This window comes from Onychostoma macrolepis, chromosome 06 (genome assembly GCF_012432095.1).
Source record: "Onychostoma macrolepis isolate SWU-2019 chromosome 06, ASM1243209v1, whole genome shotgun sequence".
NCBI classification, from domain to species: Eukaryota; Metazoa; Chordata; class Actinopteri; order Cypriniformes; family Cyprinidae; genus Onychostoma; species Onychostoma macrolepis.
In genome coordinates, this window is record NC_081160.1 from 917711 (window position 1) to 944181 (window position 26471).

The 26471-nt window shown below is 38.7% G+C and overlaps 1 protein-coding gene across 4 annotated transcripts in view; it reads left to right on the plus strand.

Annotated features, from left to right (window-relative positions):
- The window catches only part of LOC131542155 (voltage-dependent T-type calcium channel subunit alpha-1I-like), a 145712-nt gene extending 124431 nt beyond the window's left edge, over positions 1–21281 (plus strand). For 3 of the 4 annotated variants that reach the window (XM_058778542.1, XM_058778540.1, XM_058778539.1), the window contains 2 exons: positions 3683–3879; positions 4978–9290. In XM_058778542.1, the coding sequence (XP_058634525.1) occupies positions 3683–3879; positions 4978–5550 (770 nt within the window). In that variant the 3' untranslated portion in view covers positions 5551–9290. Of the gene's footprint in view, positions 1–3682; positions 3880–4977; positions 9291–21083 lie in introns of those variants that run through there. The other variant, XM_058778541.1, reaches the window with a different exon arrangement.
- Positions 21282–26471: the final 5190 nt, after the last annotated feature.

Here is a 26471-nt window from a genome sequence, read left to right on the forward strand (position 1 = left end):
CTGTTAAAATACATAATGTAATACAAAATAAATGTATGTACGTTACATGTTATTACAAATCCCTGCAAAGGGAGCCAAAGGCCTGGTAATTGCTGCTGTTACACTTAAAGGACGATCAAATCCTTGTTTAATAGGCTATTGACCAAACATTGAATGGCAGGATAAGCGATTTCTGGAAGCCAATGCTGATATTTGAAATCACCAAAACAAACACGCCCCTACCCCAAAAGGGTCTCGCCCTACATATATGTAGCCTACGCAACCCAGGCAACGATTAGTTCTGTGAAACATAAGCCGCTTTTCCACCGAAATTACCTGGAACAATATGCCCCGGGACATTTTTTCCTCCAGACCTGTTTCTGTCTGCGTTTCCATCGCGGTCTAAAGTACAAGGCAAATAGTCTGGAGACGTAACGTTAGGTCTGCCCGTGTTTCTCAATACCAAGTATGCAAATTTCGGACTTCACAAGTTAGACTCCGGAGTGTGAACACCCGCGGAGGAACGACGCAAGTCCGGTAATTCTGGTAAGAGCAGCATACTTGATAACGTCAGTCAGCTCGCCTTGGCTGCTGCTATCTTCCTCACTGTATTTACAGACAAAATATATCAAACACCACTGCCTCTTTTCGTTTTCATTTACACATATTAATAGCCGCAGAAATGTAGTTCAGGGAACGTACATACATTACAATGAAACAATGTATCAAACATTGCCTGTTTTCATTTTCATTTTAACATATTAATAGAACAATAGAATAAAGACCAAAGATTACCTGTTATATTTACCCAAAACAAATTATATATTATGTTTAACCACTACAGAGACATCAGAGCCAGCGGCAAATGTCAGAAGGACTAGCCAAGGTCTCTTTGGGATACATGAGCACTGAGCACCCGGTGATCGTGTGAAGCTCGTCTCCGAAATCAGCGAAGCACATTTTCAAATAGGCGCTGTTTTTATAAATAAACCGCAAATTTGAGTTTTAAACAACTACAATCTCGCCTGAAATACACGCGTCCAGTGTAGGCAGGCTTCAGCTGTTGCAGCACGGCACATCCGGTGTAGATATGTCTGTAGATACCTATCGGGAAGAAACAAAGCAACCTCGGCGTCCGATCGCAGGCCTTCCGCTCCTTGAGTTCTCTCCTGCGCTGGAAAGCTGATCCGATATTTACACGGGTCCTACTTCTTGCCCTATCGTTCCGCAGATGTTTTCCTCTTTTGTGTTTCATCCGCCATCTCTATCTTTCGGTCACTTGGCTCGGCTTTTCACTGAACGCTCTCTCCTCCACATCATGAGTAGACACGCCCCTTACTGCTGATTGGCTACAAGTTTGTTTTGGTACTCGGCCCAGACTCAGTTTTCTAAAACGTTTTTGAAAAATCGCTTACCCTGCCTTTAATTCAAATATCCACTTAATCTTAAATTTTTGGCCACCTTTTGGTATGACACAGCCTCTATAATTTCTTCAACAAAAAACATGTGGACATCACAACCCTTACACAAATTAACCATGGTTTTATCGTAGTAAAACTGCTTAATTTTCTTTTGCTCCTGCTTAGGGCACCCATTTGGCCACCAGCGGCCCTGTATACCGGTATTGTGCCTGTTATGTGCTATTCACTTTCAAACTATTGCTACACATGTTACTTTGTACACTCTTCATATCACGGTTCTGCAAAGATGACAGAAAATTGACTTGCAATTGCTATTTGCGGCAAAACATGAGTGCAGTTGAATTTCAGATCAGACATTCAATCGTGAGTGAGTGTGACCTGAACGTGTCAGAGAATGCTGAGATATTTTCCTAAATATATTCATCGTGCCAGAAGAATTGCATGAAAGTATCATGTCTGGTCTGGCTATATCGTCTCAGTGAGCTTTTTTTTGTGTGGATGATGAGAGTGTGGATGAGAAACTTCTGGAAAATGCTTGAAAATGCTAGTGTGGACAGAGAGCATTTTAATATGCCCCTATTATGGGTTATGAAAGGTTCATATTTTGGTTTTGGGAGTCCCCAACAACAGGTTGACATGCATGCAGGATCAAAAAACACTTTCATTTTCTTATATGCATTTATTTTTACCTTATACTACGGGGCCGTTGAATGCTTGAATCTGGCTGACGAACGCTCTGAGTGCCATTATTTTCAGGGAAACGCAGTGCAAACTATAGTTTCACTATAACTAGAGACATTGCTGCCGAACACTATTGAGAGACGCACAGAGGTAATTCTCTCTCTCTCTCTCTCTCTCTCATAACTAACTTATTAACTGTATTAACTGCTTTAGTCTGCTATCAACGGCTCAAGTCTCCGTTACTAGGTTTAAAATGAAGTTTTGGAATTAGCAATGGAGGCGTTGGACGAAATAATCCAACTCACAATAGCGATTTAAGTAGAAATACCAGACGAATGCCTTGGAATATATCATCTGATCGATGTCTTGAGGTGTGGCAACCGTAGTATAAGCGGAATAACTGACTTCGGTCCGTTGAATTATTAGAAAAATAATGCACACCCCCATTGTCAATTATTCCTTACTTATTTGCTCAATGACTGCCAAACGATTCGCTCGACGATTAATTTTTCCAAACCCTTCCTTTGTGTGATGCTAATCTGCGGTGATTGGTCAGTTTCATTTAAAGCAGTGTTTGCTAGCTTTTAACGCTCCAAAAGCGGCACCTAGTGGCAAAAAATGAATTTGCATTTTCATTCAGACCAACGCTAAAATCAGGGCCGTATCCGAAATCGCCCCCTTTACCCTCATTCACTATTCCCTACATTAGTCCACTCGTACAGTTCACTTGAAGGAGTGAATGAAAACGAGTGAGTGAATTCGGACACCGAGTGCACCGGAAGGACTGCCGCTTTGCTTGCTGTTTAATAATCATTTGAAACGGGCAGCTCCAGTAGTAAGATTAAAGGATTTATCTTGAACTCTGTCACGGAAATTATGTATAAACCATAGTTAAACAATTTAATAATCAATTTACAATGAATTTGTACCTGTGATTATATTACGCCGTGGACGAACGCTTTTAAAATGAATGGATGATTCAGCTGCGGGCGTCATCTTCTGGCGAGACGTGGAAATTCATTCGGCGCGCGACTCTCATAGTGCATTATCGGTTATCTCTAGCCGTTGAGTGTACATTGGTTGTACACTCTTTTTTTACGGTGCATTGTGGGATTGAATGAGTGCACTCGAGAACGTCCACTATGGTTTCGGACACCACTAAAAATGGCTGTCCACTCAAATAGTGCCCTATTTGAAGATATAGGGGGTGATTTCGAATACAGCCCAAGTTTTCCCAAGTGGGCGGGCAATATGCTAATGTTTCATGTTTACGTCAACATGAAACAGCTTGGGATTTGGTTTAAAATTGACTCGTTTCATTGATTCAGAGTCGACTATTTCTTTTGTGAGACAATAACTTTATACACAGTGCACTTTCAGATTTAAAACTTTGCAGGATGTTTTCATTCACTTAAGAGTTGTGTTACACACTGCATGAAAGGTCATTTTCAAAAATCCATAATAGGGGCAATTTAAAACGAAAACACCATTTTCAAATATATTCAGATTAATGAAGACGTAGCCTAGCTCGCACAAGAAGCTGTAGTGTAAAAACACCTGTTGTGTACCACTGAAAAGGGCTGATGGTTTGTGTGTGGCAGATGGCAGTGGAGGAGACGGCCAGATGTCTTTACCTCTCTTTCATCTCCCGGCTGAGTTCTTCCACCCCACCACCGCTGCGATTCCCCAGGGCAGCCCAGCCACCGGAGCGGCCCCACCAGGCTCCAGACACACATCTCCGGCCTCATGGGCTTCTCTCAGGTCTCCAGGGGCCAACAGCAGGGTCATGGGCTCTCAGGTAAGAGACGCCACACGTACAACATGACAGACGACAGTTCAAACTCAATCAGGACTTACAGTCAAGTGTCTGGATACCAACATAAGGATGAAGGGGTCTCAGGTAGACAGATTTTTACTACAGACATTAAGTGAGGTCCATTTTGCAGCTTATTCTGGCCAACAGTCATCCACTTAAAGGGGTCATAGACTGAGAAATCAGAATTTCCTTGATCTTTTGACATCTGAGAGACCATTGTGCTATAAAAACATCCTGTAAGTTTCAGAACTCAAAACTTTCTCGTTAGTCTAAAAACAGCTTATATTGAAGCCAGTCTGCCAAAACGACAGCTTGTGGAATGTGCCATTTTATGATGTAATAGTGTGGATAAACCCCTCCTCCGCAAAAGATCAATGCTTGCTTCTACGTTTAGCCCCGCCCACTGATTCTACAGCACAGCCTGTTTTGAAATTCGATGGCAGACAACCTTTATCCAATTGGCTTGATATCTGGTTTACTTTCTACTAATTGGCTCCACTTCCTTCCACTATATAAAAGTGAAGTCAAAACATCTCAGTATGGCCGCTGTCATCTTGTGAATATTATAGGGGATCGTGAGGTGGAGCCGCGGTACCACAGTCCCGCCCAATCGCAAGCTCAAAATCATGACACCACAGCCCGTTTTTATACCATGAAATAACTAACTAAAATCAAACTTATTTGAAAAACGAACACTTGAACATACATCACCATGCTAAGAACTACCTAAAATGATGGAAACCATCTTTGGGAAAAAAATTATTTGAAGTGTAATTTGATTATTTAGTGTGTCTCACGTGCCATTAGATTACATTTATGACCTATACTGGGTCCAGCTATTGGAGACAATAAAAATGTTTTGGCTTTTCAGTATTTGTGCGGCACACTTGTGTAAACCTGATTTCCAGGTGCACCCTTGACTCCTGTAGGTTGGGTAAACCCCACCAATCAGTTTTTGCCAATTTTCTGTGCAGTAGTGGACAGAAAATTTGCAGTTGCAGATCTGGGTCACTAAGCCCTCTCATGTCCAGATCCAGGCTTGCTTCTCTTTATTGACTCTCTTGTGGTTTCTTGCTGCAGACGTCCCACAGTAACTCCTCGCTGGCCACGGGCAGTTCGGTGAGCAGCCTGCAGACCATGCTGGAGGAGGGCGTCTCCCCGTCAGGAGACCCTACGCTACCCTTGATCTGCCGAACCCCCGTCCCTCCTCCAGAACTCAGCCAGAGATCCCGCACTCCACAGACTCTGTTCAACCTCCAGGCCACCAGGGGGCGCCACATGAATCGGAGCAGATACAGTGACTGCACAAACCCTAACTGGATCCGAAAGGACCCCTCCGATGAGGACACTGGATCCGGGGTTAGGGCTGGAGGACCTAGTAATCCAGAACAGTTATCGGATAATCTGAGTAGCTTTTCTTTGACGTCTCTGCACCCGCCAGATTCACTGGCGCCGCCGCTGGCCAAGAAGTGCAACAGCACTGGGAGTTTAGTACAGGGGAGCCTAGCGGTCCGGAATAAAGATGGGAGGTGCCTGTACGGATTCAATCCCTGGACTGAAGCAACAGGTGAGGAAACTGAGAGGGATGCGTCCCCCGTTTGCGCCAAGACGTGCAGCCAGACTGTGGGTTCTGGCTGCCGTAAGAACAGATGAAATGCGCCGTTTGGTCCAGGTATGGGACAGTGTTTGGTCTCTTCCGGTCTCTGAACTCGTCTCCATGTTTATCTCGAATGACACAAACCTGTTTCCTGTTGTGCTACTGACCAGCTGAAGCTCACAACCAGAGCAACACAGTGTCTTTTCTTCTTCAGGGCATTACACTGGATGCCTCGGAGGAGATGCAGTAGTCAATGGAGTAGCGTAGAATGTTCTGGAACTGAGTACATTCATTCATAGGCAAAAACAGACTAAGAACCTCACCAGCCGGAGTGTGTAGCGATCTTTAAGTGACACTGGGCGTGTAGCATGACACGTTCAGTGCAGAAAGGTGCCGTACAATGCTGCTTTCATGTCATGTCAAAATTACTGCCATTATGAGTACTGTGGTTGAGAAAGTCATTTTCTTCTAAAAGCATCTTGAAACACTGTGGAGGATATGCCTTTTTTTTTTCTCTCAGAGAAAATTGTTGGCAAATTGTCTTGTTTAAAGCATAAACTTGACTAAATTTAGATTGCAGTGTTTTCCCCAAGGATGTTTTGATGCTTGTACTGGGAAACGAGAGAAAAAAACTGAACAAGACAAGAAGTGCATCTGAAATCTGATAGTGTCTAAGTACTACATTTGATGAGGAATGTGTATTTTCTTGTGTGGATGTGGACGTACTTCATGTTGTTATGTGACCTATGGCGTCAGTTGCATTGCTTTAAGTCAAGTCACCTTTATTTATATAGTGCTTTATACAATACTGATTGTGTCAAAGCAGCTTTACAGTGTCAACAGGAAAACAGTTTGTCAGTAATGCAAGAGGACAATGACAAAGATGTCATCATCCAGTTTAGCTCTCTTCCAGTAGTGTCTGTGCAATCAGTCAAGCGTCCCAAACTGAGCAAGCCAAAGGCGACAGCGGCAAGGAACCAAAACTCCATCTGTGACAGAATGGAGAAAAAAAACCTTGGGAGAAACCAGGCTCAGTCGGGGCCCAGTTCACCTTTGGCCACATGGTGTGGCTTTAGTGCCGTTCAAAATTACTCTGCCGTGGCCTCATGGGATAGTAAAGTGACCACTAGCAGAAGGTCATCCAGGTACTTTTTGCCTACTGTTTTATGAATTTTAACATACTACTCATTTCAGATACTGTATTACAATAGGAAATAGGCATATTCCGATGCACTGGATGGACTTTTTACAGGAAACCGGCAAATTATGAAAGCTCTGACTTAAAAACCAAAACTGGTCATTTGCTGCAGCAGTGATATCAAAACCCAGAAGGTTAATTCTCGATTGATGTTTCATTTAATACAGGACAGTTTAGATGTCTGAAAATTAGCTAAAGACACAAATTAAACATCTTTAAACTCATTGTTGCTCTAGAAGCGTATCATTTCTGTGTCCGTGTTCAGATATCGTGCAGTAATTCTGACGTGACGCGAGTGTGGCGTTAGAACGGCGTCTTTCGCTTCATTTTTATGTGGGAGGATTGAGTTTTAGCAGCCGCCCACAGATCATTAGAGCTGCAGGGTGAGTTTATAAATGTGTGATGGTAGTTAAGAATATTGACTTGACTGAGGAAACATCTCAAGCCCAAACCACGACACGCACTGAATGCTGGACTCTGCAGGATGATTGAGGATCTTGTATGGTTTGTTTTTGGATGTTCTGTGTTTCTAGTATAATGATGGTAGAAGCAGAAACATGAGCTCTGATCCTAAACCCAGTGAGCTGGCCAGCTAGACAACAATGTTGCAGTTGGTCTGACCATTTTTTATCACGTTTTATCACCCAGCGGATTGGCATAAGATCCCATAGCATACACGTAGACCCATTAATATACATTTATCAAATCTTTATTTTTTGAGGCGTTCGTGAGTTTTTGGAAAGATTCATGTATTTTTGTGTCCAGGATGTTGAGCTGTTAGCTTACTGTTGTGGAGTTTGTTTCAGCTCATGAGTGTTTCATTTCAATCTTTAATGTAAACAGCGAGGTCACTCACTAGGGTTTGGATCGGAGCTGATGTTTGTCTCTGGAAATCATGCATGAGAGATGATGTCACTGTACTGTGAAGATGGCAAAAAGTGTTGATTTATGTTTAAAGTACAGTATAATGTGAAATTTGATTCTTTTACTTGCATAGTTTTACATCTCTGTCTTCCACTTTGCATTTTGTACAAATGTCTCCCTAAAAACACAATCAAATGTGGTTCTGAGGCCCAAAACATACTATACAAAAGAACATGAACACAATCTCTTCTAGCTCTGCGTTACATCCCATCATTCGTATGCATGCCATGCAAGTTTGAGTCGCGATTTGCTGCAAGCGTCACTCAAGCTGCCATTGCTGTAAACTGTCTTCTTCGATGGTCAGTTTTCTCTTTCAGATAAGAAATCTCATGTTTATGATTTTTCAGTCACTTACAGACATTTGATGGAAACTCTATCGCCCCCTTCAGTCCTGCAGTGTTCTTGCACTTGCATCACTGGCAGCGTACCATGTGTAGCGTATGTTTCTGGCCTTTAATGAGATGCTGAAACGAAGGCAGATCAGTGAAATGATTTTACTGAATTTGTTTCTCATTTGCACAGCTGATTTGTTTGTAAAGGACTCTCAGTGCACATTCATTTGCATGATTGCATCTAAATTTATGTATACTTTAGTGTCCTTATTCCAAAACTCCTGCTGTGATCGAATCATTCTCACTGGATCTACAGCGCTGAAAAACTAGGCAAATCAGTCACAAAGTCATTCGTTTCTCAGACTTAAAAAAAACATTTGTAAGCCTTTTGATGATATATGAAATATATATTCACCTCCAATATTTATGTATTTGCTCTGAAACTCTTTTTACTGCCATCTTTTCAACCAAACATCATTGTTGGTTGAAGAAGCTTTAGTTCAAATAATCAAGGCATGTTTCCCACATAATTTTTCACTAAATGAACACAATAATGATATTTAATACATGAAGTGAACAATACATAGCAATACTGACATATATATATTTACGGAAACATGTTGAAGCACGTTAAATGGCACATGACTTCAGTGAACATTTTTGAATGACGCACCATCTGATTGTTTTGAATCGATTTATTGTAATGAACCATTCAAAAGTGATGCTGACGTGGTCTTTATGAAACTTTATGAGCAAATATACAGCATCAAAAGAATTTAAACCTTTGCAATATTCACTTTATTTACCCTTATCTCAGAGATTTCCATTTAGATGAAACTGAAATTTTGCTTTGGTTCTTCTGAAGTTCAGAGGAGTTTCATGCGTTCCCCATGTGCTGTAGCATCTCATCATTCACAATCCTAATAAAGTGTCTGAACTGCTTTACTGATGTCAGTGAATCAGCAGAGTTTTGGTTAGCATGGGTAGTTAATCACATCCTCTAGTTGTTTCCGTGCTTGATTCGGTTCGTTGATGTCTATCAGAACATCTTTCTGCTGTGAGGAATCATCTCTCGAGGCTGATTTTAGGGTGAATGGTTCGTTTAAGTTAAGTAACGATGCCTCTCTTCAGAGGAGATCTTAATGAGCTGTCAGAGGATCCTGCTCTTTGAAGTTCTCCGTGAGATCTGTGATTTCAGCACTCATGAGTCCAAAACGCTGATGCTGGGATTGAGAAGATCCCTCAGATCAGAGCGGCTCCGCTGGATTCACTTCATGCCCAAAGTACCAAAATCAAACGATTAGATTTATAACTACTAAATTATCAATGTCTATTTACTCATAATGCCACAAACAACTTTTGAAAAACTCAACAGGCTTGTTTTTATACAATTAGATCTCATTAGTTAATGCGTTAACTAACGTGAACTAACAATAAGCGATATATTGTTAACAGTTAAGTGCAATTGTTCATATGTTTGTTCATGTTAGTTGCTTTTAACTGATGTTAACAGATACACTTCTGTCAGGACGTCAAAAGATAGATACAGCATAAAGTTTTGGTTTGGCGGTATGGTTCTGTTCTGTGCAAAAACTCCCTGCCCATCCATGCAGCCTGTCATGAATGAGCAGGGAGAGCAACAATAATAACCCCCCCAACACAAACGATAGGCCCGAACCGCCCAAACCACAGCTGATGCATTCTGAAAGAAGCATATCCTTCTGAAATAGCAGAGACTGGGGCAGCAGCCCCTTACGGAGAAGGCAGTGAAGGGGTGCTCTTCTTTATAAGCAGCTAAGAAGAGCAGCAAGCCCCTTTTTGCAATACCTAAAAAAGATGCAGAAAAATTGACAGCTAATTGACTCACTAAAAATGACAGCCTAATTTGCAGCAAACAAACGTACTGCAGCCATAGAAGCGAGCAATGTACGGTTCAGAAAGATTGCATATTCTACCTGGCCTAAAAGCTTCAGCATCCATTTAAAAACTCTATAGAAACAGCATATAACTCAAATCAACTCGTCAGTTTACAGGTTGCCGTCTCCCATTGACATTGTGCTCGTTATGTTACGCGTCTTCAATCTGACAACCCATGTGCGTGAAGACAGAAATCCTTACCAATGCACTCGATAGCTTTGCAACAAGCATGTAGCAGTAGTCAGAGAAACTTAAGGAAATAGCAGTCCCAATAACTAGATGAGCCATAAGCAGCAAGCATATTTCGAGAACAATCAGATGGCCTAAACAACAGGTTAAATATTAGCTTCTTGCTGTTGTGAATTTACCAAGTACCAGTACTTGCAGTACAACCAATAGCTTAAAGAAACAAGCGGGTCTAGCAACAAACATGATAATGAGCACTAGATAAGCCCTAAAAGCAAGCAAAATCCCAATACCCTAACAGCTTTAAAGCAAAGACCTAAAAAAAATAGAACTTAGCTTAACTTCGTGAAGACATTCAGTGATGAATAAGTGTTCAGTTTTTACGTGGATGCTTTAACCCTCCTTGATATCTTTGCTTCTTCCAGCGGGGAAAGCAGATCTCGTGTAAAAGCGTTGTTGATGCAGTCACATTAGCACAACTTCAGCGATGAATTGCGGGCAAAGAGTCTATGTCAATGATATATCGTTATGAGAAGCAGTGCTTGCTCAGGTCACTTCCGATTCTATCAGCTTATATCAATCGCGGCGAATTCGCGTTCAAGTTCACAAACTTGTTGAATCTGGTGAGAACCCCGTGGGAACGAACCCCTGAAAATCCCTGACTGAAAGCTTTCTCATAGAGATGGATTTGCTCCTGAGCAAGCGGAAAAAGCTGCTGATTGATACGGAAGAGAGCTTATATAGGAATGCCGCGATAGGTGTTGTATTCCTATAGGTAGATACGATCAGCTGATGCAAGCTTGACTCACGTGACCTGCCAGAACTAACGCTAACGCTTCATTTTTGATTTAAAAAATTTATTAGTAAAAAAAAGGATTAAAAAATGCATTGTTAGTTCATGTTAACTGCTGTAGTTAACTAATATTATCAAATGAAATCTTATTGTAAAGTGTTATGTTGTTTTTAAATGTTTTTTTTTTAATTGTGATATGGTTTTATTTAGTTAAGAATTTGCCACACAAAACACATCATGATAAATGAATCCTCACTGTTGGAATAATTGTGAAAGGAGTCTCTTCTGCTCACCGAGGCTTTTTTAAAACCAAAAATACAGTAAAAACAGTAATTTTGTGCCGTTTTTTAATACCATTAAACTGGTAAGCTACTCTCTTTTGTAATGTATTTTATAATGTAGTTTATTCCTGTGATGGTAAACCTTGTTTACTGTAGTTGTGTTCATAGTTTTTGAGAATGAAGCTGTCTCTTTATTTTGTTGTCCTAATTAGGTCTGATTATATATTGAGTTAAACTGAATCATGCATGTTAATGATTGTCTCGATCAGAACAGACCGGACTGATGTTCTCCTGAACTGTGAGCCAATCAGAGCAGCAGATGGACACGGCAGGTGTGTGTGTGTGTGTGTGTGTGTGTGTGTGTGTGTGTGTGTGTGTGTGTGTGTGTTTCAGGACATCTGTCCACATCTGCTGCTGGACCATGAGCTGACCAAGGTCTCATTAACATATGCTAATGAGCTAGCAGAGGCCACAGCAGGAAGCCCATCAGTCTCTGTTTGTCTGGATGAGTTTGAACAAGAGCAGAGCAGACCTGCCACCTGTGTGTGTGTGTGTGTGTGTGTGTGTGTGTGTGTGTGTGTGTGTGTGTGTGTGTTTCTCTCCTCAGTTCACTCCATGCAAATGAGCAGTGAGCAGCGGTCAGTTATTATGCAGTAGAAACGACAGCCGTCAGCACAGCCCTCAACCCTCCAGAAATAACATCACAGTCAGTGTCCGTTCCTCCAGCGCGCGCACGTGTGTGTGTGTGTGCGCGCTGCAGGTCCATCAGCTGTAGATGGTCAGTGTCTGATTCAGTCTGTCTGTCTCGATTTACTGTGACATGATGCGATAATGGCTCAGTGTGAGTGTGATTGGCTCTCTGCAGTCGTTTATATCTAATGGTCCTGTCCTCTCTCTCTCTCTCTCTCTCTCTCTCTGTGTTCATCTGACCTTAAGCTGACTGATCAATTGTACGCCAGAGTTACTGGAGTTTTGACTCTGCTAATCTATTCCAGTACAGATGACTCATGAATGACTCAGTTAGCAATTTCCTAATTCAAACATAAAAATAAATCACTTTTTAAATGGACATTAATAGTTGTATTTAAACTATTTATGTATTAAAATATTTCAAATGTTTTAAATATATAGTTAAAATAATATATTAATAAATCATGTTTAAAGGATAAAATAAATATATACATTTTAATATTTAGTAAATTAATAAAATAATTTTTAGAACTACATTTTAAATTGAAAAAAAAAAAATCAAATGGTTGCGTGTGTGTGTTTTGTCAAATGCTTGTCAAACATTTGTCAGTTGAGTTGACAAGAAAAATGCCATTGGACAGTTCACTCGCTGGGCAACCAATCATCTTTCACATTCTGTATATTCTGTAAATATAGATTTTCTTAGATTTTTTATTTTATTTTTTTTACTTGATATATTTGACAGTGAATTACACTCACTTCACTGTAGAGCTTCAAACTCATGAAAATACTTAAACTACATACAGCTGATTTAAAGGAACAGTTCAACCAGACATGAACATTAGCTGACAATGTACTCACCCTCAGCCCATCTAAGATGCAGATGAACTTGTTTCTTCATCAGGTTTGTAGAAATGTGTCCCTGCATCAGTGTCTCAGCAATGGATGCTCTGCAGTGAATGGGTGCCGTCAGAATGAGAGTCCAAACAGCTGATAAAAACATCACAATAATCCACAGCACTCCAGTCCATCAGTTAACATCCGGAGAAGACAAAAGCTGAAACAAATCCAGCATTAAGACGTCCATAATCCATAATAACGCTTCCATTTACAGCAAATTTTCATTGTTTGGTGAACTGTTCATTCAAGTTGTTGTCTAGGAAGGTAGAAATGAGACTGAGGTATAACAATACACTAAATAAATCAAAAATACAGTTGCAACTGATTTTTGTTTTTTTAATGCACTCGGCTACAGATGGTAATTTGTGATTTCATGTTGATTCTCCAGATGAAGTATGCACTTGTTCCGCTGGTTCAGTCAATCTAGTCATGACACACATCAGTTTTCAGCTCTGAAAACTCATGCAAGCCTCAACAACGTAATATTGAGTTTTACAGACATTTACAATAAGAGCTCCCGATTCAATTTGAATTTCAATTTGCTTCTATAATTACAGCGCCCTGCTGCGCACCGATAGCGCTTTAATTAGACACCGCCACGATGGCGCTCAAACCTGCTGGAAGCCGACAGCTCGTAACGCTCAGATATACACCAGTGCAGAGATTCACAATTAATATCGTTACATGCAATATCTGCACTTATAAGAGAGTTATGATTTTAACACATTAGAATGACATCCCTGAACGAGGAGAGGAAGGAGCCGTGTTCATGTTCAGTTTCAGATTCATCTTTTGTTGCAAGACATTGTGAGAAAAACACAAAAATAACTCAAAGCACACACGTGATTTATGATGAATGAGAGGATCTGCCCCAAACCACATTATAATTACTGCAGTTCAGTGATGAGCACAAACTGAAGTCGAGCGCTGAATCAACATGAATCTTTTAGTAAGTTGTGACAGAAAATGTGATGCAAGAGCCTGATGGCAAATGGCATATGTTTGCCTCTATATTTAAAATAGTACTTTAAAATTAGAACATTAAATAAGACATTTTGCAGAATGTTCACACTTTTTAAAATCTTAAATGCAAAAAAAGTACCATTGAAGTTGAAAATAATGTTTCATCAACATTTACATCAAAAAGAGAAGTCTCTTCTGCTCACCAAGGTTGTGTTTATTTGATCAAAAATACAGTGAAAACAGTGAAATATGATTGCAATTTAAAATAACTGTTTAGTATATAAGTATGTATGTGTGTGTGTGTGTGTGTGTGTGTGTATATATATATATATATCAATGACTGAATATGTTAAAAAGTAATTTATTTCTGTGATGCACAGCTGAATTTTCAGCATCATTACTCCAGTCTTCAGTGTCACATGATCTTCAAGAATCATGATTTGCTGCTGAAGAAACATATATTCTTTGCAGAAACTGTGATATTTTCTCAGGATTTTTTGATGAAATGACATGGCATGAGTTGAAAAAAGTTCTTTAGATTATTCAACTGTTGTCTTCTGTTAAGAACTGATCACTGAAAGGTTTCTTTTATGGCATTGCTTTGTTGCTTTGATACCCCCCCCCCCCCACCAGCCAAAAAAAAAGAGTGAGATATGTTCCTTCAAAATGTCAAATCCTGATCTTCCAGTTAAAACTCTATTAATATAAGTCCTTCCTATTTTGTTCTACATTTCACTCACATAGGCTACGCTACAATACAGAAGATCTGCTGCTTCTTACATTTAATGGCGACTTTAAAGCATCATCGTTGATGTGATTTAGAGTCTTCTTGAAGTCATGTGATGTTTTGTGTGAGGATCAGACCCAAATATAAGATATTAGCTGATAATCTTCCCCTCTGTGGCAGTCATCAGTACATATTTTCATGCTGTTTGATGTTGCTGACGTAAAACCTGAACACGAGGCGCCTGGATTTGGCAGGTTTGGAAAGTTATGAGTTGCAAATAGTGAAGGCAGTTTAGTGTTGTTCCTCTCACAAAGCATCATTACACAGCCACTTTCCAGTTCATACAATTTTAAAGCGAATCAAATTGTATTTGATGCTCAAATTGGCTCACATAAATCGAGTTTATGATTTATTGGTTTGAGCTTTAAATATTCTCTCTGTGCCTCTGAGGTTTGTGTTAATCCATGAAGTTTCTGCTCTCTCGCGCGTGCTGTGTGTGTGTGTGTGTGTGTGTGCGCTTCTAGATGAGTGATGGATATGCATGTTGTGAGTCAGTTGAGAGCGTGTCGTGTCAGTCTCTGATAAAAGAAAGAAGCACAAAGAAAGTCTCTTTGATCAGCTGTCGGTTTCTCTCAGGAGCGTGTCGTTATTTGCTTGTTGTCACTGTCAGCCGTCGACACACAAATACAATCACACACCAACATCATCAGCTTTCCTCGTGCTGTCAGCTCGCGTCCCGTCTGTTTGAGCAGCAGATTGTGGGTTGTGTTGGATCTGTGTGTGTGTGTGTGTGTAGGTGTAGGTGTGTATTCTGGTCCCGGTGGAGTCGCTCGATCAGAGGCCGTGTGTGTTGGCTGATACTCAAAGGTTTCCGCACACAAACATTCCCACCAACGCCGCTCTGATTCTCACACACACACACACACACACACACACACACACACACACAGAGACACACACACAGACAGACAGACAGAGACTCGTACGCACACACACGTTTGTTTCTGTGAATTGTGGTGACTTTCCATAGACTTATATTGCTTTTATACTGACCAAATGATATTTTCTGTCCCCTAACCCTAAACCTACCCCTTACAGAAAACCTGTTTGCATTGTTACACTTTCAGATAAACATCATTTACTAATTTTAATCATTTTTAACGCAGGCCGGCCCCACAATGTCAAAAATGTACTATCCTTGTGGGGACCTTTGGACACACACACACACACACACACACACACTCACACCAAAGCGCCACAGCACAAGAATGACACTTCAAGAAATATTTAATGGTTCTTCAGCAGCACAGATGAGTGATCCGAATGAACCTGACTCAGTATTTTACTGCGTCCACACGCGTGTTTCTGCTCATGTGTGTCAGCAGTGGATTCTCTGAGCTCCAGATGATCATTCATACTGTCAGTCATTCAGACTCTCTTGTTGACATCCTTAAAATGATTTTAGCATTTATTTAAGCAGTGAAGTATTGTGGATGCAACTTAAATGGATTGTTCACCCAGAAATAAAAATTATGTCATTAAAGCTGCAGTCTGTATCTTTTTTTGGTTAAAAATTATCCAAAATACATTTTTTGGGGAAGTACATAACCTTACCTAGCCCGGTTCACAATGGTAAGCTTTTAATAATGTTTGCTAATTTGAGTGGTACTGGTAGGGAAATACAAGCTTGCTGCTGTTCAGACTAAAGAAAGAGTCCTGGATCGTAGGCTATATCATATGTGAGGATCCTGCAGGTGGTGGATCATTCATAGCCTTTTCTCACAGTAGCTGGAATAATTAAATTGATCATTTTGATGGATTATAATCCAGAAAGTTCCATACGACAATCAGTGACAAATTGAGATTCATCTGTAGTCACCAGTAGTCTACAGGTAACGCTAATACACACTACATACACACAGTCACGCAATGCTGATGTTTGTTAACGTTAACATTTTGAGAACAAAGTATAACAATAATAATTAGTGCTGCCAATCGATTAATCGCATCCAAAATAAAAGTTTTTGTTTACATAAAATGTGTGTGTGTACTGTGTATATTTATTATGTATATATAAATACACACACATGCATGTATATATTTCGAAAAAAATGTTATGTTTATACATTAAATATATTTATAAATAATATAAATTATAAGAATATAAATATATACGTGTAAATACAAATATTTTCAAAATATATACTGTATGTGTGTGTATTTATATATAGGCTACATAATAAATATACACAGTACACACACATATATTATGTAAACAAAAACTTTTATTTTGTATGCAATTAATTGCGATGAATCATTTGACAGCACTAATAATAATAATTTGCATGGTTTGATGTGATATGAGCTAAGCGATTGTTAGATTTAATCACCATTTGTAGCGTGATGTGTCCTAATGCTTTTTTTTCTCAGTTGGTCAGAACAAAAGTGGCAGACATGTTACATACTTAAGATGACATCTGGTGAAAATTTTTATTTGGGTCATACTTCCCAAGATGTAGGCTAGAATCTGTGATTGCGAAGTACAGTGAATATCCACCGGTGCGGTGACTGACTGCCACACATTCACCTCAAACCATTAGATTCCTCCGCGCTGGAGCCGAGCCGGAGCACAACTCACGTAAAGAAGATTTCGCAAATAACTGCAATTGCAGGTTTCAAACAGAGATGGCGACATAGAGGCAAAACGTATGGACTGCAGCTTTAATTACTCATCCTCGTGTCGTTCCAAACCCGTAAGACCTTTCTTCATCTTTAGAACACAAATTAAGATGTTTTTGATGAGCTTTCTGATCCTCCATAGACAGCAATGCAAACTACCACAGACATCGATAAAATAGTCCATGTGACGTCAATGGTTCACCCGTAATTTTATGAAGCTACAAGAATACTTTTTTTTTTTTCTGAGCAAAGAAAACAAAATTACGACTTTATTCAACAATTTATTTTCTTCCGTGTCAGAATTCAGTGCACATTTACAATTCTGAATATTTCTGTGGAAACTGATAGATTTTTATTTTTCAGGTTTCACAGATGAATAGAAAGTTCAAAAGAACAGCATTTATTTAAAATATAAATCTTTTTTAACATTATAAATGTCTTTACTGTCTTTTAATCAATGTAACGCGCCACTGATAAGTAAAAGTATTATTTTCTTCTTTCAAAACAACCTCAACTTTTTAACATTAGTGTATTTCAGAATTTATCGGATGATCTATTGACCAATCAGCATCCCAGACTGGAATTGGTTCTTTTAATGTAATAATTGCTCATTTCTCCATTTCCTTGTGCACTGGCTGTGAAGGATTCTCGTTTTTTTTCTGGATTATTCTGCTTAAATCACCTTCATCGTCCTCTGCTGCTCTAATGATGTCGGTCGTGTCGGCGTGTGTTTATGTGTGATGGAATGAGTATTGATTACATGAGGCATACGCTCAGGATATTAATTGTGCTCGGGTCGCTGTGAATCGTGTCGTTCACTGATCCTGATAACTGGGTCTGAACAAAAGCCTGCTTTACTTCCCAAAACACTCCACAATTTATCTGTCAGCATTTGAGTAAAAACAAACCAGAATCCGCCTTTGTTGTTGTGCAGTTAAACCTCACGATGTGCCGCCGGCGGCTGTTTGCCGAGTGTGAAATTGAAAAGTGTCTCGGGCCGTTGTTGATTTTAGCCTCAGTAATTGAAATAGTTTGGGAGGGTCAGACGGGTTTTCCTTCAGTGTTCAGTGGGAAGTCCTCATGATCCGTCCTGTGACTCTCAGGGGAATGTTAATGTGTGTTCAGTGTGTGAATGTGCTGTCAGATCACTTTCATGATGAAACACATGAAGGTCATTTTTGTGTTTTAGTTTGATATGAATTGCATTCGTCCTTTAATTTCTTTCTGCTTGTAAAACTAATGGCAAATTTACACAGCGAAAATGGCATTTAGGTGTCTTTACACAGACTGTTTAATGCATTTATACATTAAATACAACAGTATGCTTTGATATTAGTTGCTGAGGCACAGAATAGCCTTAACTTGGCTGTGTAACTTCTGCAAAATTCTGCAATAATTGGATGTCAAACAATAAATATTGTACATATGCACTGGTCTGGCTATGAGTAGTTAGTGAGTTAGTTTGGGAAAGATGGGATGCTTTCTGGATTATTTTTGATATTCTTCATATTCTGTGGTCATTTCACAGCAGTGATAGAAATTATATTTTCCAACAAGTTTAAAGTGATTTTTACCCTTTATGGGCATTTTTACCTTTATAAAGCCGTTTTTCCCTAGAATATCATCATCATTAAAATCATTATCAACAAAATTCATCTTTGCAATGCAGAAGAAACGCAGAAGCTGCATCTGACGTGGCATTCATATGTATTTACACATCGTTTAATGCAAGACATGAATGCATTTAACCAGCAGTTACAAATGCATAAATGTTTTGATATTTTAATCCTAAAACACTGAATACTGATATTTGAAATTATTTAAAAAATATATACTTTAAATGTGAATTTAAAACCGCCAGTAGGTGGCAGTAAGTCACTGTTATTAAGTGAGTCATTGCGACTGAACCGAATCATTTAAACGGTTGATTCATTCAGGAACGAAACACGGTCATGTTGCTCAGAGACGCAAAACAGTGCTGTGGCTGTGTTTGGAACCATTTTTTGATGGCGAAATAGAGCAAAAATAGGCAATATGGTGTCTAAAACGTAAGCCTATTAATAACTTATTGTTTATTGAACTGTTGTATAAACTCAATATCACATTTGTGATTTAGGCGGGGAAATGGCACTCTTCGTGTCATATTGATTAACTATATGAAATTATATAAATATACATATTTTCTGCCCCATCTTGAATTTTGGGAGCATTCCACCCCAGTCTAGAAGCCCCGCCCCTAGTGTTTACGACACGGAGAAACAAAACCCGGCCAACAGGAGGAAGTAATCTCATTAAAGAGAAATTTACCTTACTCCAAAAACACCCCTTAACCTTGTATTTGCAAACAATTAGGCTACATTAATTTATGTAATTTTATAATATTATTATATTATATTTTATCATTTTAAAACACTAGTAAATGTATATTATATCCTGTTTAGTTCCCCTCACTCTATATATATCATTTAAGATATTAAGAAAATAAATACAATGCTTTAAGAGTGTCACAAAAACGAGCGTAGCCTATACTTGTTGCATTTTTTTTCCCTTTTGCTTATGTTAATTAAATTAGGCATATAGCCTATTATATATTTAGTGTAGTCCTATTTATTTTATTCCTTTTATAGACTTAATTTCTGTTTTTCTCCTTTCACAGAAGCGCTGCAGGTGCGTGATGCGACGATGCATATAAAGCTAAAGCCCTGAATAAAACAAACAAAAAAAAAAAAAAAGAAGACATTCTAATCTTACTGGTCAGTGAGCTTCGGTTGTCGGTCAGGAAAATAACATAAATGAACAAAATGATGTCATTCTACAATTCTCCACAATATTTATATGCTGCCCGCAAGTTCAGGTTAAAAAAACTTGCGTACACGAGGTTAGGAACGACATAAGGGAGAGTAAATAATGACAGAACAATGAATTTTGGGTGAAATATCTACGTGTGGCCATGAAATGCAGTTTCAGATGTTTCTTGAGGTTAGTTTATAAAATTGGCTTTATAAACTAAAAAAAAAAAAAGTTTTTTTTTTTTTTTTTGTACCAGAGGAGGTCCAGTGTTTGTAAAAATGTTAATTTCCCATCCTTATTTTCACTCTCTGTGAAAGGGGCGTTTCCTCTCACAGAAACAGAAGTAAACACCCACTGCTGTGATTGGCTGACTTCATCACACTGTAGCCACGCCCTCCTTTACAGCACGTTATGTGTTTTGGTAGTTGAGATGCCAATCGCTGTGATAGCTGAATATGTTTGAAACAGCACAACCACAACAATCGCAACAGTCTGTTTGTGTGTGGAAATGGCTTTTGCTTGCTTAATTGCTAAATTTTCAGTTTTAATATTATAACTTGTCGTGTTACAAAAGACGCTGCATGTGTGATTTTACATTTATACATTTAGCAGACGCTTAAAATCGACTTACAGTGCATTCAGGCTATACATTTTTTTATTTTTATCAGTGTGAGTGTTCCCTGGGAATTTAACCCACGACCTTTTGCGCTGCTAACACAATGCTCTACCACTGAGCCACAGGCACACCCTTTTTTATTAGCATTTCATTTCCATTTCATGACCCCTTTAATGCTTTTATAACACTGCAATAGCAGACATATGAAAAGTGACACCAGTGCACCAATTTATGATCTTTAAATGCTGGTGTGTGAATCTCATGCCTCACTGAATATAAAGTGAACACACTCTCCATCATCCTCATCCTCCTCATGAAGGGTTACAGTCCATCTCTTGTTTTGAGTCAGCATCACTGTGCAGAGCGTGACAGAAACCCTTATTATAGTGAAGACTGATAACTAGAATCTCCTCCTCTGATCCGTCATGCATAAACCTCAGCAGACACAAAAGCAAAACTCAATAAAATGCAGTTCACGGTTCGCAGTTGAAGTTCAGCGGTGTAACTGCGACACCCTGAGTCTTTGACTAACTGTCTTTGTCTTGGTCTCTCGTCGAGCTCTTAAACCCAGCGTCTGATTTCTGTGGTTTCAGGTGAGATTGTGACATGCGATGATGGATTTCAGCTGGCAGCAGTGCAGCTGTGAGCGATGCTGGAGAGTTTCCCCTCATCAATATTAATGCGGCCGCTGCTCAAACACACAATTTGGTATCAGGACTGAGCAGAGAAACAATCATATGAAATATTACAACAGCAGAGAGACGATAATCAGCAGCACCACATGAGCTCAACGACACACTGAAACACTGAGAGTCGCTGCCGCTGCGCTCAGCTAGATATATATGTATACTTTTGAGAGAAGTTAATACTTTTATTCATCAAGGATGCATTAAATTGATGAGATGTGACAGTAAAGACATTTATCATTTATATTTCAAATCAATGCTGTTCTTTTGAACTTTCTATTCATCTGTGAATCCTGAAAAAATTAAATGTATCACAGTTCCCACAAAAATATTTTTTGAATACAGCTCAACTGTTTTCAACATTGATAATAATCAGAAATATTTATTGAGCAGCAAATCAGCATATTGCAATGATTTCTGAAGATCATGTGACACTGAAGACTGGAGTAATGATGCTGAAACTTTAATAAATAAATTACAGTTTAACACATTCACATAGAAGACAGCTCATTTAAACTGTAATATTTCATAATGTATACTGTATTTTTTATCAAATAAATGCAGCCTTGGGGAGCTTAAAAACATTTAAAAATCATAATGTTTCCAAACAGTAGTGTACTTTATATTTATGCATCATTATCGTATATGCTGTATTGCTCTTAATTTATGTTGATTTTATTATTATTATTATTATTTAATTGTGTCTGAACAGGATAGTTTTTATTACTGTAATACAGTAAAACCATTAAAAAAATTACCCAAAACTATACCTGGACTTCTCAAAGTAATGCAAAAAATCTTAATGATCCTAAAATAGACTTTATATATATATATATATATATATATATATATATATATATATATAAAATAAATTATGAAACAACTTGAGTTTTGGGGTGAAATCTACCTGATTTTATAAGAATAATCCATGTATTCTATTGAAAACAACCCTTTCATACACATACAGTTTTGGTAACACTAGTTTAGTAGTCAATTCTCACTATTAACTAGTTACCTAGTAGCATGCATATTACTAGCATATTTGCTGTTTATTAGTTCTTATAAAGCACATATTAATGCTTTATTCTGCATGCATGAGCATATTTTTGATCCATTAATCCTAAACCCCATACCTAAAGTTAACAACCACCTTGCTATTAATAAGCAGCAAATTAGGAGTTTATTGGGGCAAAAAGTTAGTTTATAGTAAGAATTGGCCCTCAAACTAATGTGTCATCCAATTTTGTTGTGCAACATGTTTGGAATACTATATTGTGTTCATATAGTAGAGTATAATTATATTGTTTCATGCGTCAGTTGTCAGTAAACTGTATATTGAAGAATGGAAGCAGGAACCCGTGTAAGAATCTAAGTTTCCCAGTAATATCAGACAAATTATTCATGTGTGTGTGTGTGTGTGAGAGAGAGTGTGTGTGTGTGAGAGAGAGAGAGAGAGAGAGAGTGTGTGTGTGTGTGTGTGTGTGCACTTGTACAGCTATCTTTGTGAGGACCAGTTTGAGATTTAAACCATCACAGTGAGGACAATCTTGACATTTTGTCCTCACTTTCTGGGACCCTTTTAAAGGCCTGTTTGAGGGTCAAGACTTGGTTTTAGGGGTCAGGTTATAATTGGGTAAAGGGTAGGTTTAGGGTGAGGGTTTGGGTGAGGCACTTAGTTCTGATGGGCAGGTTTAGTGTAAGGAGCTAGAGATTGCATTGTGTCAATTTATGTCCTCACAAAGATAGCTATACATGGTTGTGTGTGTGTGTGTGTGTGTGTTTAAGTGTGAGAGTGTGTGTGTGTTTGTGCCCAGAGAGGCTCGTGGCGTGAATGGTGGGCACGGTTTCAGTGCGGCGCTGAAACAGACGGCCACCGCAGCCTCCCTCCGAGTCACATCAAACGCCTCCACCGCGACGGCAAACGGCCGTTAGGATTACAGAGCGCAGCCGGAGCAGATTACGGCCGTATGCTAACAGCTGAGACTAAATCTGCCTGTTACAGCCTTTACCACCGGCACAAGAGACAATCCACAGCCACGCTGAAGAGCAAGAGTTTGACGGGGATTAGGAGAGAATTCACTTCCAAATCCTTCATTAAGTTTAAGAGCGTAAAGCAGCAAACGCTGAACATCTTGAGGAACAGCTCAAGCCGTTACACATTTATTGTTAGTTCTTCTGCTTGTCCAGGAATTATATCTGTCCTGCTTCCTCCTCATGACCTCAGTTGGACTGCATGGACCAGGTTTCTGATCACTGCTGTGTAAATGTGGACGGGCGTGTGTTGATGTTCATCTCTGTGACGTCAGAAAGCTGCAGAAGTTCTGTGGTTTAGTGCATGTCAATACACTCAGAATAAAGGTTCTGTATTGACATTGATGGTTCCATGAAGAACTGTTGACATCCATGCAATCTTTCTATTCCATGAGTGTTTTTTTATAGTGGAAAAAGTTTCTTCAGATTAATGAAATGTCCTTCAAACTAAGAAAAACATGGTTCTTTTAAGAACTGATCACTGAAAGGTTCTTTAGGGAACCAACAATGGATCTTCTATGGCTTCACTGTGAAAACCTGTTTTGAAACTTTAATTTTTGAGAGTGCACACGCTCCTTATAGGCTGAGGAGGAAGGTTTACCTTCTTTAAGTTGCAGGATGTATGAGATCTTTAGACATCATGAAGCCAAAGTGAATCCAAGAAATAAGCAAAGCACATCCAGAGAGAAGCTCCAGACAGGTGTGTGTGTGTGTGTGTCTTCAGCTGATAAGTAATGATGAATTACAGTGAAATGTGCAGCTTTATTATCTAAAGGTCAGGATGTTAAGCTGCTGGTTAATGTGGTGATTTCTTGAAGGAGCAGCTCATGGCCTCTTTTCCTCCTCTTTCTCTTTCTATTCGTCAGTTCTTCCTCAATCTGAATTTTCACATGCGTGTTACTTGTTTTAAGATTGCTGAATCTCTTCCTCAATTTGCTTTGTGCTTCAGGTTCCTTTCTGGGAGTAACTCAATCCAATTTTTTTTTTTTTTTTTTTGCCTTAATTTTGGGTGGGATATAATGGACTGTATTTAAACGTGGTACAATGTGTTAAATGCAGCTGAGAGTACTGCACTCATATTAACCATTTTCATATTTCCTGCCTTCTCATAAGCAGAAGTCGTCATAGTTGAGTGAACTTCAATAGTGGTGAACAGAAACTAAAACAAATACAATATCCATTGTTCCCTTTTGCTCTAAAAGCTAAAAAAAAAAAAAAAATTCCAAAATAGCATTATAAGCATATAGCAATCATAAGTTTTCAGGTTGTAGCAAATTGTCATGCATTTTTGTTTAATTTAATGTTTATCTTCAACAAAAATTAATTAAATAGTCTATTATATTGTATGTTTTAAATGCAAAACATTATTTCATATAGTATTTTCCCCCACAGACAGGTTCCCAGTATGACAGTTTCATTCATATATTTAAATAAATGAAAAATAAATAAATAAATAAACAATAAAGCTTCAGTTGCAAAAGACAAAATGCATTTCTATTACTTTATAAAAGAGAAAAAAATGATAGCCTAATTAAATGATTTATGATTTATTAAATACTTAAATCCAAAAATTATGAAAATGCATCATCACAGTCTGTGTCCATTGGTCACTTGAGCTGTAATAAAATGTCATTTCTGCAGGTTTGTGTGTTTATAGCACTTTTCACAATACATTGTTCCACAGCAGCTTTAAATAAAAAGTGCTTTACAGCTCCTCAAAGCCTCTCTGAGATGGTTGCGTAAATTAGGAAAAACCTAAAGGGGAACCGAGACTTTCTTCATCTTGATTAAAGAATTACACATCCCTGCAGATTCTCATGAAGGCAAATAGTAAAGCCTGTAGAGCAGGACGAGCCATTACAATTTTTTGGTCTGTGAATTCTAATCGCGCAGCAGAGATGAACAATATTTCACGGGCTCTGTAAATGAATAATTTGTATGAATGTGATTTCAGAGGAAGACTGCAGGTGTCTGACACAAACTAATGAAATGTGGTGTGAGGTCAGGCTGATGAGCAGAACTGTCAGCACTCTGGACACATAACAGATCTTAATGGATCGTGTCACTTCTTTAATCGCTTCAGTCCGCCAGCGTTCATCTGCACAAACGATGACTGAGCAGTGAGAGTCTGGCTCATTATCATTCGATCTGCTGTAATGTCCGCGAGGAAGCCCGGCGCTCCCTGCTTCAGTTCTTTATTTATTTGTGCTATTTCGGTGGTCGTTGTGGCAGCATCGTTTGGGGTTGCCATGGAGACAGTGTTACAGTCACAGCACATCTGATCTACTGTATCACTGCGGCCGGTCAGTCTGATGAAGATCTGTGCTGAACTCTGAGGATGATGCTCTGAGAATGAATGCCGCTCAATCAGAACGACTCATCTCACTTATGTCCATAGATCACAAACACACGGATCCACCTGCAGCTTCAGCGAAGATGAAGTTGGTGAGTTCACACTGAGAACCTATTAGCCTATAATAAAAGCAAAACAATCTTCTGAATTCATAAATTGTGAGGAATCCGACTGCAGATTCATCTATATCATCCTATATTCCTGTATCTCTCTCTGTTGTGATCAATACACATGATTATTTCAGATGATCAGATTCTTGTCTGGTCTGTTTCAGTGAAGAGTGACTGATTCACAGTGATCTGCCTCCACCATGTGGACAGACAGTGACAGTGAACCTTGTAAGTCATGTGTGATTATTAAATCCTTCAACAATAATATATGTAAAAATCTTTGCATTTTATTTTTGCATGAAATTAATCTTTCCTTTTCACCTCTGCTCTAACTACTTTTTTTCTTCATATCATAGCTTTCTAATAAACCTGGCATTGTACTATATGTGAATAATTGCTTATGTTCTTCTTCCATTTATGCACTAAAGGCATAAATGGAAGCATAAGTCATACACATGTTTATATGAAACTGAGATCAGCTTACTGGATGATTTCTCACATTTGTTAAATACATGTGATGTATGTTTATGAAGTTTCCAATAAGAGTTTTCAGGTTGGAGCAAACTGTCATGCATTTTAATTTTTTTGTTTAATTTGCTGTTTAAATTGAACCAAAATGGCATCAAGTCTATTATACTGTAGCCTATGTTTTAAATAGAAACCAGTTTTTGTTTTCATTTCTATTTAAATAAATAAATAAATAGCAAGAATAAAGAAAACAATACAAAAAATCGTGAAAAAGTAGATTTAATTAAATGTTAATTGTATTTGTTTTAGCAATTATTTTCAATTTCGGCAGGT